General features: G+C 42.3%; 2 protein-coding genes across 3 annotated transcripts in view; both read left to right on the forward strand.

Annotated features, from left to right (window-relative positions):
* LOC111859078 (epithelial membrane protein 3-like) overlaps nucleotides 1-18,651 on the forward strand; it is a 234,295-nt gene that overhangs the window by 82,958 nt on the left and 132,686 nt on the right. The window lies entirely within an intron of this gene.
* Nucleotides 1,901-15,676, forward strand: LOC111859073 (tumor necrosis factor receptor superfamily member 1B-like). Of its 2 annotated transcripts, none has more exons than XM_023841432.1 (9): nucleotides 1,901-2,083; nucleotides 3,902-4,004; nucleotides 7,464-7,589; nucleotides 7,864-8,022; nucleotides 8,313-8,406; nucleotides 8,867-9,099; nucleotides 13,864-13,950; nucleotides 14,126-14,148; nucleotides 14,337-15,676. In XM_023841432.1, the coding sequence occupies exons 1-9, from the start codon at nucleotides 2,024-2,026 to the stop codon at nucleotides 14,589-14,591; spliced, it is 1,140 nt and encodes a 379-aa protein (XP_023697200.1). In that variant the 5' UTR covers nucleotides 1,901-2,023; the 3' UTR covers nucleotides 14,592-15,676. The 2 variants fall into 2 exon arrangements, with proteins under 2 accessions (XP_023697200.1, XP_023697201.1); XM_023841433.1 differs by having other exon boundaries at nucleotides 13,879-13,950.

Consider the following 18,651-nt stretch of genomic DNA (forward strand, 5'->3'; position numbering starts at 1 on the left):
CGGCTAACAACAAAAGGTATATGTGCACCAACTAAAAGCGGAGATTTACCAGTATACAATAAAAACCACCGTCGATTCTCGATACAAACCTTTAATTATATTATCCAACACTGCAAACACAAAGATCGCTCACAAAATCACAAAAAAACCTGCGGGGTGTAATTCGTTGTTACAAAAAGCAAATCTGCAGTGTCAAAATTACATTCACAAGTCATTTCGCTCTGACAGCTCTGAAATGTATCGTACACGCAGTTAATATGGTTTCTTTACAAAGTCTAAAATGCTTATTTGCTTTTTGCCTTTAACAGTCTGCTTGAAAACAAATGCTTCGATATTATTTATGCTGTCTAAAACAGTCCATCCCCTACAAAAGAACCATACTGTCAAATTTTTTGTAGCATTTCTATCACCTCACCGGCAGAGGGAATTGGTTCCAAATCTTCGTCCGCATCTTCTTCATCTTCGTTGTCATTGCCGCATGCAGATATGCTTGGCTTTGATTTTGATGGGGATTTACCTAGATCGCGTTTCACCTGCGTTGTTCAGCGAATTACCATGCGAATGCGATTTGAATACGCGCTGTTTAGCACTTGTGATACATTTTAAAAAGCCGGCGATTAGTTACGGGGATCGAGATAACCGATGTTAAGTGGCGATTTTGGCCCTCTTTCGTGCTCGAGATATTAGGGTTCGGCGACATAAAAGAATCGACATAAACGATGAGAAATGCTATTGCAATAAGGGAATTTGGCGGTTCCACTACAAAATCGTCGACTTAATAGGGTTGGAAAGTTAGCTGTGGTCGAGATAAGTGGGTTCGACTGTATATTATACAGTCCTCACTCATGGTGCTTTGATTACATTTGAAATATCTAAGACTAAAATTGAAATACAAGCAACTATAAGGGTAATGTAGAGTATATCTGTGCACATATGTACATTTCCACACTTCATAAATAGTCATATTTTAACAATTTACAAAAAGTCCCATGAGTCTTTGCTTATATTGTTGCTACTGTTGTTGTGTTGCTGTTGGACATGCACTCTTTGACATTTTGCACTACATGTGATTACAAAAGTTTAGACGTGCTCTAAATGCCTATATATGACTTATTTGTCATATTTTGTTTAATGTTATTTACACAGAAAGGAAGGTTAGATAACTGTTTGATAAATAAAAGTAGCCTACTTTACTTTACTATTAGTGTTTGTATTTTGTGTAAAATATTACATTTGGCCCGCGGTCCTCCGATAGATTTTCATTTTGGCCCACTAAGGGAAAATGTTTGGGCACCCCTGCTCTAGAGGGAGTCATACCTGGGAGAAGAGTGTAATTTGGGGATGTCAGTTCCGCACATAATAATAAATTAGCAATATTAGGTGGTTAACTGCTGTCTGTGACCAACACTACTTAGAAATGTGGTAAGTGCCGGTTAGCAGGGCTATATCTGAGGTGGACACGCGCTTCAGACGTAAGAGTGTCGTCACTTCTCCATGAAACGGCTAAACATTTCTTAAATTCACACGTATCCCAGTCTATTACATTAATTAAAATTCACAACCTAATTTTTACTTTTCCCAAAAGTTGAAAAATATTAAATAAATGCACACAGTCGGAACGCCGTGACTGCGTTCCAGGGTCCAGATAAGAAATGAGTTCCTGCGTAGATTACAATAATCTACACAGATATGTTGCCGTCAATTTGTTCTACATTAAGACGTAAAGATGATGATCTGTTGATTTCTAGAATATAAAACAACAGATATTATTGTACCACGGGCTGATACTGATGTTAATGGAAAGCGATGTGTCGTAAGAAACGCGCCTGGTATAAATGCAGCTGTTGCACAAGACTATATACGATCGTGTGGGCGTGAATCAAGCAGCCAGCCCGCCCACTGTCGCAATTTTCACTTTAAACGATGAAATGATGACATGCCAATATCCAAGGAGAAGAATGCAATACACGGGCCTATTATATATGTGACATGTGCCGATGACTGAAATGCATAGACTCTAAACATGTTTGGAAAAATCTTTTATCTGCTATTTGGGGTTGTGGCGCGCCACGTGGAAAATGAGGTTTGTACCTTTGATTTTATAAGAAAGCCAAACTTCGTAGTTTTATTTAGGCGAGTTTTTATTCCTTTGTCGTGTATCAGACTAAATGGCTTGTTCTAAAAACGCGTTCGTCCTGTTTCATGTCGCCCAGTCGATAACATTTCGGGGGTGGGTATTGCGACATAATTATCGTGGAAAAGTGCCACTATAAGGTTTGTTATATAAGTTAGCTGATAACTTATTTGGTATACCCTTGAAGTGAACTGCAGATCATACTGTCAGCTTGCCTGTTTGAACTGGGCCACCATATGTGTCATAGATACCGTCATAAAGTATGTGTATTCCATCAAAACCATTCTTTATATGTTACAGTATTTGTTTCAGATTTGCATGTGTGCTGCATTCCCCTTATGTCCATACTTTAAGTGCATCGTCAGTGCAGGTTTCAAAGGTTTTTATGGTCCGAGTTGTCAAGCTTTCCCCTCCAGGGAGGTCGCACTGCGTGCAGTTACCCTCATACTGGGAAAGAATCTGCCGTGGACTCGCAGCGCGAGCAAATGTTCAAAAACTTCCTCGTGCCTTCGGGACGCCGCGCGTGGCTTCTTGGAAATCAAAAGCTTAGTGTGAAATTTTAAATAATAATCGAATGTTCGTCGATGCTTACATATACAGTTTCGTTACACTGAAGGCGCCTTCACTTTGTCCATGTTGAAGTACGAGATCTATTTCTATTTGATAAGTAACTGCATGGAGTATGGTTTGCACCATCAAATTCTGCTACACTACAAATTTCTAAACAGGGGCTAAAATTAATTCGTTTAATAATACCGTTGCTGCAATATGCGTACAAATTATGGGTTTTAATTAAAATCATGGCAACGGAGAATTAATCCGTTCCTGAAATGTCTCTAGTACTGTTAATCTTCGTCAAATTCATTACGAACATGTATACGAGCTACAAAGTATACTATTAAGCGTGGAGTCAGAAATTTGTTTTTGTTTTTTGTTATTTTGGCTTCCATAAAAGGCAACGCAATAATCAGGCTAGAATTGCTTAAAGGAAATACCAAGCTATTTCTTCCAGCGCGCGCCGGAGAAAAGCTCAGTTCCTTAAATTATTTGTAGTAGCACTGCAGTCACGTGATTTTTTTTTTCGTGTTGTCACTGGCAGTCTGATGTGTATTTAACTTAGCAGCTGTCGTTTTTGGACAGTACTTCGATGTATTGTATATTACAGTGCACTTAGAACAAAACAGAATTCACCTGTAAAAGAAATAATTTGCATACTGTGACCCTAACATTCGTGAATGTTGTGCAGAAAGTGAAACTAAAAAGAAAAGTATAGATGTATGTCCATTGTTTTCTTATAGCTTACAAATTCAAAAAGAATATTACAGGCTAGAGTATCAGCTGTGACAGATCCGTGGCAGATCTGATCTTGATGCCTGCATCCGTTATCGCTGACATTTAAAAATAAATATTTGCACCTGCACAAAAAAGGCAGTCGTTTTCAGACTTTAAAGTATCCATTTGTGTTAACAGATAAGCTGCATAAAGTCTGCACCACTCCAGATTTTTACAACCAGTGCCTGGGGCTCACATGACTTACTGGTGTGTCCAGGGGTGGGTAGTTCAGGTCCAGAAAGTAAAAACCCAGACCAAGATTTTGTTTCAACCAACCAGTTGAGTACTCTGTGACTGTGTCTCTTTATACTCATCTGGTTGGTTGAAACAAAATCTTGGTCTGGATTTTTACTTTCTGGACCAGAACTACCCACCTCTGCTCGGGGCACTTTCCAGTCTTTGGTTGAATAACAGTGTGATCACCTATCCTTGCAGGTGTCTGCCCTGCCTGTGTCATCAAATTCCAGCAAGAATTGTACCAAAGCCAACCAATACCTGGACATGGACTTGAACCTCTGCTGTGAAATGTGTGCACCAGGTATGAATGGACCTCATTCCTTGGAATCCACCCCAGAGTTTATGTTCATAAGTTTGCCTATAAAACTTCGGCATTTTCCATGGGTATACGACGTTATGATGTGGACACTGCTGTTAACTTTATTACGCTGTGCCAATGATCCCGAATGATTCCACGATCAAGCAATGCGGAAGGCATCCATAACCTAGGAACAGTTTTGTCAGACTAATGCCTTAATTTTAGCCACTGTAAGGAAAATTTTAGTACTGATACTAGGGCTGCATTTATACACCACAGCGGTGAACATGGCTGGACTGGGACTAAAAATTGGCTCTAGACTTTGGTCACCCCTGGGGTAAGTTTTGCTGACCAGTCAGTAGTAGAATGATCTTTGCACATGAATGGTCTGGTTGAATATTATACTGTATGTATAGGGCTGGCAACGTGATGATGTAATCAATGATACTCGTATCAGACCGGTGTGATCGGTAATCAGTGATATCAGATAAGTAACCTGTCTTGATATCTGACAGTGTCTCACTGGCGATTTTTACCAGGGAAGTAAGCTTAGGCTGTACACATGGCAAGATTACAGAAGGATTTATGATTTGGGTTTCAGTTCAGCCATATACCTATGTTTACGTCACAGTAAGAAAAAAAACATGGAAATGAAATGTATCACATCACCAACTTCTATCTTCCAATCAGCAGGTGAAATGTTAGCCATTCAAGTGCAGTTTTTTTTGTGGGGGACTGACGTTATGATCTATCTCATTCGCAAATTATGTTTGCATCAAAAAAATAGAAACGCCTATATTTAGGTAGAGTTGTGACTTCTGATCTAAAATGACTGTTTCTGTGATAATATCCATCCATTACTGTGAGTGCTTAATCCCAACTGGGGTCACTGGAGCCTATTCTGGAAACAAGGGGCACAGGTGGGAACCAACTGTGGGCCAACACACACACCAACCAGCATGCTTTTGGACCATGGGAGAAAACCAGTGCCCCCAGCATAAACCCACACAAACACTGGGAAAGCGTGCAAACGCCACACAGAAAGGATCGAGGACTGAACCCAGGACTTTCTTGCTGTGAGGCAGCAGTGCTAGCCACTGTGCTAACCACTGTGCTAACCACTGTGCCACGGTCTATCTGTCTTAGGCAACAATAGAGGCAACAAAGATCTGAGTGGAAAATCAAATAAGGAGAATTTAAAAAAAGGAAGTGCAGAGTTATACAGTACTGTGCAAAAGTCTTAGGCAGTCCAAAGAAATGTTTAAAGCTGTTTATCTGGGTTGCAAGTGTACTTTGGCTTAGAACAAAACACACAATTTAACATTAGAACATGTGCAAATTAAGAGTAACACAATAAAAACTAGTAATAATTTCTTCTGTTTTCTAAAAAGTTACTGATATCTAGTTGGATGGCTAGATGAACACCGCTTCAGTTCCCAAACCTCTCCTCAGAGGCACCTCAACCGTTCCATGACTTTGTTAAATTTCTCCAACAGCTCAATTAAATAATTAAATAAATTGGTTTGAAAAGTCAGTGACAGATTGACTAGCTGTATGAGGTGTGCTAGTGGCCAAGTCAAAAAATACATGGCTGCACTGGACGGTCACTGCAAATACTGGGGTGATTTTAGCAGATGTTCTGAAATGGCTAAGCTGACACACTTTGACAGGAATAATATCATAGTTTTACAGCAACACGAGGATAATTCAAACATCATTTTCTTTGCCTGCCTAAGACTTTTGCACAGTACTGTATGTGCGAGTGATTTTGTGAAATAGTTACCATGACAAGTCAGGTTATGGGTATGTCATAGTATCAGTGTTCTTAATTGTTTATATTTGGGAAGTTACAGTGACATGCAGAATTTTATTTTGAATTATAATAATATTATAATTATTATTATAATATAATAATAATTAGCCTCAGTATACCGGCTTCTGTTAGGGCTGCTGAATGTGTTATGTTTTATTACTTATTTATTTTGGGCAGTAGGCAAACATTATTAGCTTTTAAACTGTTAGTGTTCGGGAAGTTGCAGTGACATTCAGAATTTTAGTTTGAAGGGATTAGGATGTCTGCCTTTGTTCAGGCTGGAGTGAAAATACCTGTTGCTATTTTTATTTTACCAAAAAAGAAAAACTTTTACTTAAGATATTTAATGTTTATTTAAACATTTAAATCTTTATATATTTATTCATAACCAGCCTAATTTAGTGTCATATCTTACCAGATCATCGTGCTTACATATATCATACTGAGAAATATTGGTCATGTGCGACCGGGTTCCAGTCTCTAAATCGGAGAAACTAATTCATTTGGGTGGGTAGTGGGCAGGAGGAGGAAAGTTCACATCCCGAAACTACAAATTCAGATCAACAATTTCTTTCAGCTAACCAGTTGAGTATAAAGAGTCAGTCACAACATACTCAATTGTTTGCTTGAAACAAAACGTTGGTCTGGATTTGTACTTTCTGGACCTGAACGATCCACCTCTGCCGGTGGGTGGATGATTGATGTGTGCGTGCGGATTCAGATGACGTCAAAGCCGCCTCACGCATCGCCGCTGCTCAGCGGTGGCTCAGTGGGTTGTGTGATCATGAGGGTTAGAGTCTGCGTTCTATGCATGCGCATGTTCTTCTTGCGTTCCTGTAGATTTCCTCTGGATGCCCCAGCTTCCTTCTGAGCCCAAATCATGTGGTTCAATGAAGTAGCACCTCTAAATTGTCCTCAGTGTGTAACTGTTGTGAGTGTGTATCCTATGATGGGCTGGCATCTCATCCAGTGAGTCCCCAGCCTCACATCCTCTACTTCTGAGAGAGGCTCCAGTCTAACCATTATCCTGTACTGGATAAGCGGTTCTGGAAAACTTCAGGGCCCCAGTAAAATTTGAAGTCTGCCGCGCTCGGTGCACATTTTCAAAGGAACAAAATCTGTACCACAGAAAAGCCACGTTCATGATGAGAAAGCAGCTTTCCTCAATAGAATGAAATGGCAGGTGTGGTGGCATCGCTGTGCTTGCGTTTGGGTTCCTCGTGTCTCGCTGAGGCCCGGGCCCCTTCTGCACCACAACGACTGAGCTTTCTGCAAAGTGGCTGTACCCTGACGGGAAGTGAGCGATGCACCGTGCTGCCATTGATGTCACAGTCGGTAACATGCATCCGGTGAACGTCACTGTCGCTTGTCACCTTTGCACTCTGAGCTGTTCACAGGAAGCTTTTAACCGTGAACCACAGTGTGACCGCTGCCTCTTCTGTGAATTTCTGAATGCGTCGGCACAATCGCGTTTGGGTTCCTCAGGCTCTCCCTTGCATTCTAAACTGCACTATGAGGCCAACTTCTAAAAAAAAACATGGGCCAAAACTTTATTGGACCTGTCTGATTTCAGAACTTGCTGTGGAATCGAATGCATCAAAGGGTCTTCACCATCAGCTGTGTAGAACTCTGTGTTGCCATTATTACAGGGACGCGCCTAAAGATGAGGTGTAGCCATGAGTCGGACACAGTCTGCGAAGCCTGCCAGCCGGGCTTCTACAGTGAGAAGATGAATTACTACCCTAACTGCTTCAGGTGTCCACAGTGCCGAGAAGGTGGGTGTTCTGAGGTGATACTGAGGTGGTGAGAAATTGTTGACCCCTTAGAGCAGTGTTTCCTAACCTGGACCTTGGAGACTCACAGATGGTCCACATTTTTGCTCCCTCCTAGGTTCCTGCCAGACAGTTGACATTTTTGCTCCCTCCTAGCTCCCTGCCGGACAGTTCACATTTTTGCAAAAACGTGGACTGCCTGTGGGTCCCTAAGGACTGGATTGGGAAACACTGCATCAGAGTGCTTTGACTCACTATGCGATATGTGCCCATGCAGATCGAGGCCTGCAGTACGCCCAAGAGTGCACTGCGTCCTCCCCAGCCGTGTGCATGTGCAAGGAAGGCATGTTCTGCACATTCAGAGGCCACGATCACCAGTGCAAAGAGTGCAGGCAGTACACACTCTGTGCACCAGGACATGGGATCTCTCTGGCAGGTAATTTGGATGGCCAATGACTAAGACGCCGTTGTCAGCCAGACAGGGTTTGAGCAAATTACTCACTGACCAGATTCACGTCAGAAAATGTGCACCCAGACCGACACGTATGTTTGTGGTGAGAATGAGTCATTTGACAGCTGAAAGTATCTTTGCATGCAGAAGTGTCTGTCAGATGTAGCATTTGAATGTCTGGGTGTGGTGGAGGTAACTGGAAAGTACAGAGCATATTTTTGGCTGGTGTCACTGGGAGCGTGCCGGTGATGCTTATCTCAGACTTTGTGCGACAGGAACCTCTGACTCAGATGTCCGGTGTATGAGCTGTCCTATGGGAACGTTCTCCGACACAACATCCTACACTCAAAGATGTCAGCTGCATACAGAGTGAGTGCTGTCACCGGCTTCTATAAACTTTATGGCAGGGGTGGTCTGACAGTGGCTGTCTTAGTGATGTCATTATTTGGGCTACATCTGGCAACACCAAAATGTACAGGAAACACAGCCCCGGAGAACCAAGGCGAGCCTGATTTAGTCTGAAGTATAATGCTGACAAACATCCACAGCTGAATTTCAATATGCATCATCATCTGGGAAATCGACCTGCCTATATGTGATCTTTTCTTCGCATACTAAGGAGGCCTTTTTGATTAGTGATTGCATTTCCTCTCTGTAAGTTCTGCCACCTCCCCCAGGGCTCCGAAATCAATGGTGCTCCCAGGTTCGGAATCTGCAACCAGTCATCTTATAAGCATAATGCTGTAATCGCTACGCCGTCTGGCTCCGTCATACTCGCCTGGACCGGTAGTTCTAACATGCCTCTTTCACCTTAACCCTTCCCCCTTAGCTGCAGCTCTCAGGGGAGGGATGTTCTGCAGCTCGGCAATGACGAGTCGGACACCAAATGCGGACCCAGTGTGAGCCCCCCCCCGGCACATGACCCCAGCACCGCTTATACCTCCACTGCCGTCACACTCACATCATCTGTTACCCACTACGCCGGATCAAGTCTCACTAATGCCAGTGAAACAGTATCCGGGTCGCACATCACAAACTCCCAGAGCATCCCATGGGTTATAGGTAAGGAATTGTAAAAATAATTATCCATTGTCAAAGTTTTATTGTCATATGTACATAGTACAATTAATTTCTTACTTGTGTGCTTGATTTTGCCTAATGCCAACAAGGATATTCAGGATCGCAATAAATAAGCAATAAAGAAATATTAATGAATAATCCCATTGTTGACATATACAGTGAGGAACATAAGTATTTGAACACCCTGCGATTTTGCAAGTTCTCCCACTTAGAAATCATGTAGGGGTCTGAAATCCACATTGTAGCTGCATTCCCACTGTAAGAGACAGCATTTAAAAAAAATTCAGGAAATCACATTGTATGATTTTTAAAAAAATTATTTGTATTGCACTGCTGCACATAAGTATTTGAACACCTGGCAATCAGCAAGAATTCTGGCTCTCAAAGACCTGTTACTCTGCCTTTAAAAAGTCCACCTCTACTCCACTTATTAATCTAAATAGTAGCACCTGTCTGAGCTTTTTAAAGACACCTGTCCACCCCACAGTCAGTCAGACTCCAACTACTACCATGGGCAAGACCAAAGAGCTGTCAAAAGACACCAGAGACAAAATTGTTGACCTCACAAGGCTGGAAAGGGCTACGGGGCAATTGCCAAGCAGCTTGGTGTAAATAGATCAACTGTTGGAGCAATTGTTAGAAAATGGAAGAGGCTAAAGACGACTGGGACTGGGGCTCCATGCAAGATCTCACCTCGTGGGTTATCACTGATGATAAGAAAGGTGAGGAATCAGCCCAGAACTACACGGGGTGGTCAATGACATGAAGAGAGCTGGGATCACAATTTCAAAGGTCACTGTCGGTAGAACAGTACGCCGTCATAGTTTCAAATCATGCATTGCACGGAAGGTTCCCCTGTTCAAGTCATCACATGTCCAGGCCCGTCTGAAGTTTGCCAATGACCATCTGGATGATCCAGAGGAGGCATGGGAGAAAGTCACGTGGTCAGATGAGACCAAAATAGAACTCTTTGGTCTAAACTTCACTCGCTGTTTTTGGAGGAAAAAGAAGGAGGAGAACCCCCAAGAACCCCCATCCCAAGAACACCATCCCTACTGTGAAGCATGGGGGTGGAAACATCATGCTTTGGGGGTGCTTTTCTGCGAAGGGGACAGGACGACTGCACTGTATTAAGGAGAGGATGAATGGGGCCATGTATTGTGAGATTTTGAGCAACAACCTCCTTCCGTCAGTCAGAGCATTGAAGATGGGTCGTGGCTGGGTCTTCCAACATGACAATGACCTGAAGCACACAGCCAGGATAACCAAGGAGTGGCTCCGTAAGAAGCATATCAAGGTTCTGGAGTGGCCTAGTCAGTCTCCAGACCTAAATCCAATAGAAAATCTTTGGAGGGAGCTGAAACTCCATGTTGCTCAGTGACAGCCCCGAAACCTGACAGATCTAGAGGAGATCTGTGTGGAGGAGTGGGCCAAAATCCCTATTGCAGTGTGTGCAAATCTGGTCAAGAACTACAGGAAACGTTTGACCTCTGTAATTGCAAACAAAGGCTTCTGTACCAAATATTATCACTGATTTTCTCAGGTGTTCAAATACTTATGTGCAGCAGTGCAATACAAATAAATTCTTTAAAAAACATACAATGTGATTTCCTGAATTTTTTTTTTTAAGTACTGTCTCTCACAGTGGGAATGCACCTACAATGTGGATTTCAGACCCCTCCATGATTTCTAAGTGGGAGAACTTGGAAAATCGCAGGGTGTTCAAATACTTATGTTCCTCACTGTACATATACAAATGTCATGCTGTGTATATATATACTCATTGGCCACTTCATTAGGTACACTTATTAGGTTCACTTCAACCGCTCATTGAAGCAAATATCTAATCAGCCAATCATATGTCAGCAGCACAGTGTATAAAATCATGCAGATATAGGTGGGGAGCTTCAGTTAATGTTCAGATCCAATACCAGAATGGTGAAGAAAGTTGATATAAGTGACTTTGAACAAGGCATAGTTATTGGTGCCAGATGAGCTGGAAGAAGTATTTCAGAAACCGCTGATGTACTGGGATTCACACACACCCATGTCTAGGGTTCACTGGGAATAGGCTGAAAAAGAAAAAGCATCCAGTGATGTCACAGTCCGGCTGTTCTCTGAACAAAAATGCCTTATTTATGGCCAAACAATGGTCAAAGAAGAATGGGCAGACTGGTTCAAGCTGAAAGAAAAGCAACAGTAAGTCAAATGCAGAAGAGCATCTCTGAAGACACAACACGTTGAACCTTGAAGCAGATGGGCTCCAGCAGCAGAAGCCCACACTGGGTGCCAGTCCTGTCAGCTAAGAACTGGAAACTGAGGCTACAGTGAACATGGGCTCACCATCACTGGACAATGGAAGGATGGAAAAACGTTGCATAGTCAGATGAGTCTTGATTTCTGCTGCAGCATTCAGATGGTAGGGTCAGAATTTGGCAGAAACGGCATGAAAGCATGGATCCATTGTATCAGCAATTCAGGCTTATGGTGGTGGTGTAATGGTGTGGGGGGGTATTTTTCTGGCACATCTTGGGCCACTTAGTACCAGTTGAGTATCGTTTAAATGCTATAGCCTACCTGATAATCATTGCTCACCATGTCCATCCCTTCATGACCACGTTACCCAGCTTCTAAAGCTCATGTCATGTCAGACTTGTTTCTTGAACATGACAATGAGTTCATTGTACTCAAATGGTCTCCACAGTCATCAGATTTCAGTAGTGGGCAGTATGCCTCGATGGGATGTAGTGGAACAGGAGATTTACATCATGAAGGATAAATCTGCAGCAACTGCATGATGCTACACTACAGTATATGGACAAAAGTATTGGGACACCAAGCCATTACACCCACAGGAACTTTTATGGCATCCCATTCTAAATCCATATGCATCAATATGGAGTTGCCCCCCCCCCTTTGCTGCTGTAACAGCTGCCACTCTTCTGGGAAGGCTTTCCGCAAGATTTTGGAGTGTGTCTGTGGGAATCTTTGCCCATTCATCCAGAAGAACATTTGTGAAGGTCAGGCACTGATGTTGGACATGAAGGCCTGGCTTGCAATCTCCATTCTAGTTTATCCTAGAGGTATTTTATGTGGTTAAGATTAGGGCTCTGTGCAGGCCAGTCAAGTTCCACACCAAACTCACCCAACCATGTCTTTATGGACCTTGTTTCGTCCACTGGGGCACAGTCATGCTGGAACAGAAACGGGCCTTCCCCAAACTGTTCCCACAAAGTTGGAAGCAGAGAATTGTCCAAAATGTCTTGGTATGCTGAAGCATTAAGAGTTCCCTTCACTGGAACTAAGGGCCCAAACCCAGCCCTTGAAAAATAACCCCATACCATTATCCCTCCTCCACCAAACTCTACTGGCACAATGCAGTCAGGCAGGTAACATTCTCCTGGCATCTGCCAAACCCAGACTCGTCCATCAGACTGCCATACAGAAAAGTGTGATTCATCACTCTACAGAACTCATTTCCACTGTTCCAGAGTCCAGTGGCAGTGTGCTTTACACTACTCCATCCAACTCTTGTCATTGCGCTTGAAGATGTGAAGCTTGCATGCAGCTGCTCGACCATGGAAGCCTATTCCATGAATGTCCCAGTATACAGTTTTTGTGCTGGGGTTAATGGCTGAGGAAGTTTGGAACCCTGCAGTTATTGAGTCAACAGAGCGTTGGCAACTTTTATGTGCTATGTGCCTCAGCACTCGGCAACCCCACTCACTTTATGTGGTCTGCCACTCTGTCGCTGGGTTTCTGTTGTTTCTAAACACTTCCACTTTGCAATAATACCACTTAGAGGTGACTGAGGAATATCTAGCAGGGAAGAAATTTCACAAAGTGACTTATTGCAAAGATGGCATCCTATGACAGTACCATGCTTGAATTCACTGAGCTCTTCAGAACGACCCATTCTTTCAGAAATATTTATAAACTTGACTGAAAGGTAAGGTGCTTGATTTTATACACCCGTGACAATGGGTCTGAATGAAACACTTGACTTTAATGATTAAGAGGTGTGTCGCAGTACTTTTGGCCATATAGTGTAGATGTATGTCCTGTGGTGTCCCCTTGTCCAGCGTGTTGCTGCCCCTCCCCTTTCAGCGGAGGTAATTAGACCTGCCATCAGAGTCGTCAGGCATCAGACAGCACGGCCTGTCGGCCCACATTGGGCGTCCATATAGTGTATCACGTCACCATGGACCAAAGTCTCTGAGGAATGTTTCAAGCACTTTCTTGAATCTATGCCACAAAGAATTATGGCAGTTCAGAAGGCAAAAGTCCAACCTGGTACTAGTAAGGTGTACCTAATTAAGTGGCCTGTGTGTGTGTGTGTGTGTGTGTGTGTGTGTGAATTAGGTTTACATTACATTGTGGAGATCAAATGTTATTTTACTTGTTATTTTGACTTTGTGGGGACCATTTTTCAGGTCCTCGCAAAAATCTGTGGCTGCAATAAAAAAGTAAAAACTTTCATATTTTGTTTGTTTACTTATGGTTAGGGCTGGGTAGGGGTTAAGGTCGTCATGTTGGGATTAGAGTTTTCCCCATAGAAATGAATGGAGAGTCCCCACAAAGATATAATTACAAATTTGTGTGTGTGTGTGTGTGTGTGTGTGTGTGTGTGTGGTGTGTGTGTGTGTGTGTTTTTCCCATATTTATAAAACCTTGCTTCAGCACAATGGCATTCCCCTAATTTGTGAAGTATAGCTGTCCCTTTTCCTTTTTCCTTTCCTTTGACAGTTCCTGTTTCCGTAGTAGGAGCAGTTACAGTACCTGCCATAGTTGCAGTGTTGATCTTCATCGCCTGGACGCTCAGCAAGAAGAGAGGTAATGTTCAGACACAGGGAGACCCTTGGTCTTCAGCTCTCGCCTGCAGCAGCAGTTCCATGATGCTAGGTCACATGGCATGATGTCTGTCTTTGATTGGTGCTTCTCTTGCTCTTTTTTCATATATCTTGCAGAGTATTCTTTCATGTAATTTTGTGTTTTTCTTTGGTTACAGCAGGCACAAGCAGCGATGGGATGGTGAGTTTCATGTATTTAGTATCATTAAAACATTTGCCTAGTGAATATTGGTTGATGCATTTAATGCAAACAGAAGACAAAGTGGACAGATTGAGCAGGTTTTGCTGGACTTGAGATTGAACATCTGACTTCCTCAGTTTTACTGCTCTGTTCCTCTTCTGATTCTGTCATGACTTCTTTCCCATCAGCCTCCTTTCTTAACCCTTCACAAAGGTTTGGGCCTACAGAAAGGTGGTCCAAGCAGCGTCCTCAAGTCCCACCTGCTGGGACATGCCCAGCCCCATTCCTCCAGTCTGCACTCCTCAGGAAAAGCCTTGCTGGGACCTCAGAGTAGCATCACGGGTGGAAAGTCTCTCACTTCCTCATCTTTGTCCCAGTTTCCGGATTCCTGTGGAGAAGGTCATGGTCTGGTGGAGTCATGCCAGTCAGCTGCTTCACCATAGACATGCAGTCACGGCAAATGTCATACATGCCAGTCCTAAAAAAGAGCAGAATGACCAGTCTGGACACATTAACAAGATTACTTCTTATGGGAAAACTGGAGTATTATATACTATAATACATTTTGAATATATGGATGGGTGCTCTGCATAATGCAAAGTCCATTTTACTATATTGTTGACTGTATACCTGTCTCTCTGAAGTGGATTTTTTTTTTTATGTGTGTGTGTTTGATAACCGTTTATCAAAACTTGCCTGAATTATCAGTTTCTTTTTGGAAAGTCAATCTGAAGTCTGAAATCAGCTTTGTTTGTAATCAGTATTTGACAGTAGTCACTAAATGATTTATGTTGCGAAAGATATGTATGTTTTATAAATATAGGGTAATGCTGGAGTGTACTGATACTGTCATGTTCGAATGTTTTTCGTTGCGTGTTAAATTGTTAAAGAGGAGTCATTGCTCCATCTAGTGGTGACCATAAAACATTTTTGGTTTCTTTTTTTGTCTGTTATTTTGCTAAGTCAATGTAGCTGTTAAAAAGACATAAAATAAGTTGTGTTACAAAGTTAATATTTTTTATTTTATACGTTACTTATTTTTTATAAAATAATATTTTAATAAATTAAAGTAAACTTTAAAATATTTCTCATTGAGATGGGGTGGGAATAACATTGTAATCTCTCATGTTTAGATCTGATATTTTGTATGTGTATTTGTAAGTTTTAAGTTGTGTATAGACAATTCTCTTGGTTTAAAAATCTGATGGGCAGATGATTGTAACAGATATTTATATAGGCCTGTATCATAACCATGTGGATTATCTTAGAGCTACATTTGTGCCTTAAAATATACATTGCATTTGTAGTCATTAAGTGATGACGCAAAAAAAAGCAAACAGCAAAATGTTACTTTCACTGGAATCTGTTCCTTTGTATTAAGCGGCGAGAACACCACTTCTGGTTTGTACAAACTGCACACCTCGCCCCATTTCGGCTTCCTGTGGTCGTTTTTGCGTGTGGCTTCCTGAACAGAGAGCTCATGCTGGTTAGAGATTAAGAACCCCAAAAAAAAAGTATTTTTTTCAAGTCTGTGGGAGTACATGAATTGAATTTTTGTGCAAGTATTGAACTCTTCAAGAGTGGGGAATTTTGATTATCAAGCCTGATGGCCTCTGCAGAAGGTCAGGATTTTTGCTGTGGTTTATTACACACCATATATGGGAAGCTTAGTTACCAGCAGCATGGAAACATGTTTTCTCATGCATCAATATGGAGTTGGCCTCCCCTTTGCTGCTGTAACAGCTGCCACTCTTCTGGCTCTCTTCTGCCACTCTTCTGGCTCTCTTCTGGCTCTCTTCTGGCTCTCTTCTGCCACTCTTCTGGCTCTCTTCTGCCACTCTTCTGGCTCTCTTGTGCCACTCTTCTGGCTCTCTTCTGCCACTCTTCTTTTAATGATACTAAAATCCTTTACAAACCCATCGCTAATTATTGTTTCTCAAATCCATGGCTGTCACCATCTACTGGAACTGCAGTGCCTGTAACCACTTAATCCCAAGTGGGGTTGCAGGGGGACAAACAGCAGGAACCAACCCGGGACGGTCACCAACACACCACAGAGTACACTAACTCACAATTATGGGGCCAACTTAGAGTCACCAATTAATTTACCATGCACACTTTTGGACTGTGGGAGGAATGTGGAGTCCCCAGAGGCAACCCAGAGAGAGCATGTGAACTAGGTCCTACGCCCAACCTGCGTACCAAACCCAGCACTCTCCCATTGCAAGGCAGCGGGGCTAACCACTGCGCCACCGCACCGCCCCCATTGAATGCTTTCAACATGTTTAATGTTTTCAACATTTAGCAAAAACCCTATCCAAGCCATCATAGGTTTACTGAAGTATTGCCCACTCATAATGCCAGGAAAAGACCTGAAAAATTACAAGCAGCCATACCTTCTGATCAGATGGTGTTTGTTTTCAAAATGCAAATATCAGGAAATCACACTGACCACATTTCTCCAACTCTTACTTTGGCACCAGCAGAAAGTCAGTTCTTTTACAGAGTCAGTTAAAATCTTATTTTGCCTGAGCCAGGCCACTAATCACACAATTATGTAGGACTTCTACCATATAATTGTTACTTTATAGGGTGACATGGTGGTTCATACCCGGGGGGTGTTGCAGGAGTACCCTGACAAATTCAGGGGGCCTAGCACTTTATAGCAGCCCCTGAAAATTATAATTTATAATTAAAATGTTATAAATTCTCTGCAATTTATATCTACCATGGGGGAGTCTTTTTAAAAAAAGACTGAATGTGCTAGTCCACAGTCACATTTTGTCAGGGGTCCCAGAATGTCTAGCTATTGTACTTGTCAAGCAGATGGAAGATTAAGACGTGCCACTCTATTAAGTCCTGTTGTGCTTTAAAGAAGACTTCTATGACTTTAAGATGTGTGTACCATTCCACATTAATGTGTATATGTGTAAATGTAGGGGGGCCTGAAGGATTTTATCTCAAAGTACCCCCCCTCCCCAACACTCACACATACACACAGAGCAGTGAAGATGATGGGTCTATGGGCCAGATTTTAATTGGAATACAATCATCTCCACTATTTCAATTTTGTCTTTGTGCTGCTAACTTTGAATACTGATAAAATATTGGTCTGCAATACCAATATGTTAACTCTATGTTCATAAAGAAAATATCTAATACACAATGATAATAAAGAAATATGTCTCTCAAAAATCATGAGAAAATCGTGATCTTCAGTGAAGAAAAAAAAAAGATTAATTTGCACACCTCTTTTTGTGTTTCTGTTGCAGAAATAAGGATAAAAAAAGATCAACTAAATAAGTCATAATGCCAAGGGACAATGCGTACAGCTACAGGCGTCGATGTATAGGCTTATATGTACAGACTGGTCATAAAGTTGTGCGATAATGCTCTTTTTTATTTATTCTTCCTTCCCACTTCTTTTCTCAGTCTTTGATGTTGGCCTTTGAAGTTGTGTACATGTCTGTCTTCACACGCAGGAAGAAGATAGGGCCGACTGCCACCTCTGGCTGGTGAGCTGGCACGTTTCAGATGTGCATATCGCTGCCTGTCACCCGGTTGAGATCAGCAGTTGCCGATAAAAGTCATGCGTAGGCCTGTTTGCACAGGGCATCTCTCTTTCGTTTATCTTACCTCTTATCATGCACATCCTAGGCAAGAAAACTTACTTATTTGAATGTGTTATAATCACTCTGAATAAAAAGCACAAAACACCAACAAATAAAAGAACATAATATTTATCTACTTGCCTTCCTGTCAGGATCAGTCCCTGCTTGGCCAGCAGGTGTCGCTTGTCACCCCTTTCCTCGCGTTTGAGTCGTGATTATAACCCTCACTTGTGTCTTGTCACCCTAGTGTTTAATTGATTGTATTTGGCCCACACCTGTCCCTCATATCTGTGTATATATGCGCTTCCCCCTGCCCTTGTTCTTCATTTGATCATTGTGTGTATGTAGCTGTTGTTGCCCTGTGTTGCTGCTGCTGTAGCTGTTGTTGCCCTGTTTGCTTTTCTCTGCCTTAATTTTGTTTACCTACTTTGTCTATCCCAGAAACAATGAGCATAAGACGGAGAGTCACCAAGGACGGGGTGCCAACCCATGGCAGGGCACGCATACGCACGCACACACACACACACACGCGCACACACACACACACACACACGAACACCTATTAACAATCTGCCACCTCTAGTTCACCTTAGTATGCTTTTGGACTGTGTGGGGAAACTGTGAAACTCAGATGAAATTCCATGATGATACAGTAATGAAAAGAAAAAGAGTTTTTTTCACTGGTGGAGATGGAGTGGAGTGCCATTTTCCACAAAGCTTCATTACATCATACATGCATCATATTCCGTGGTAGAGAGGAACCCTGTCTCCTGACGTCAGGGACCAAGCCTTTCCCATACAGTTACGATTTGGCACGCAGAGCATTTTCGCTTCATTGACTGCTGGCTCTTAACTCCGTTTGGTTTTTACATTGCAGCACAATGGAAAGGTG

The sequence above is a fragment of the Paramormyrops kingsleyae genome, chromosome 6 (assembly GCF_048594095.1).
Source record: "Paramormyrops kingsleyae isolate MSU_618 chromosome 6, PKINGS_0.4, whole genome shotgun sequence".
Lineage (NCBI taxonomy): Eukaryota > Metazoa > Chordata > Actinopteri > Osteoglossiformes > Mormyridae > Paramormyrops > Paramormyrops kingsleyae.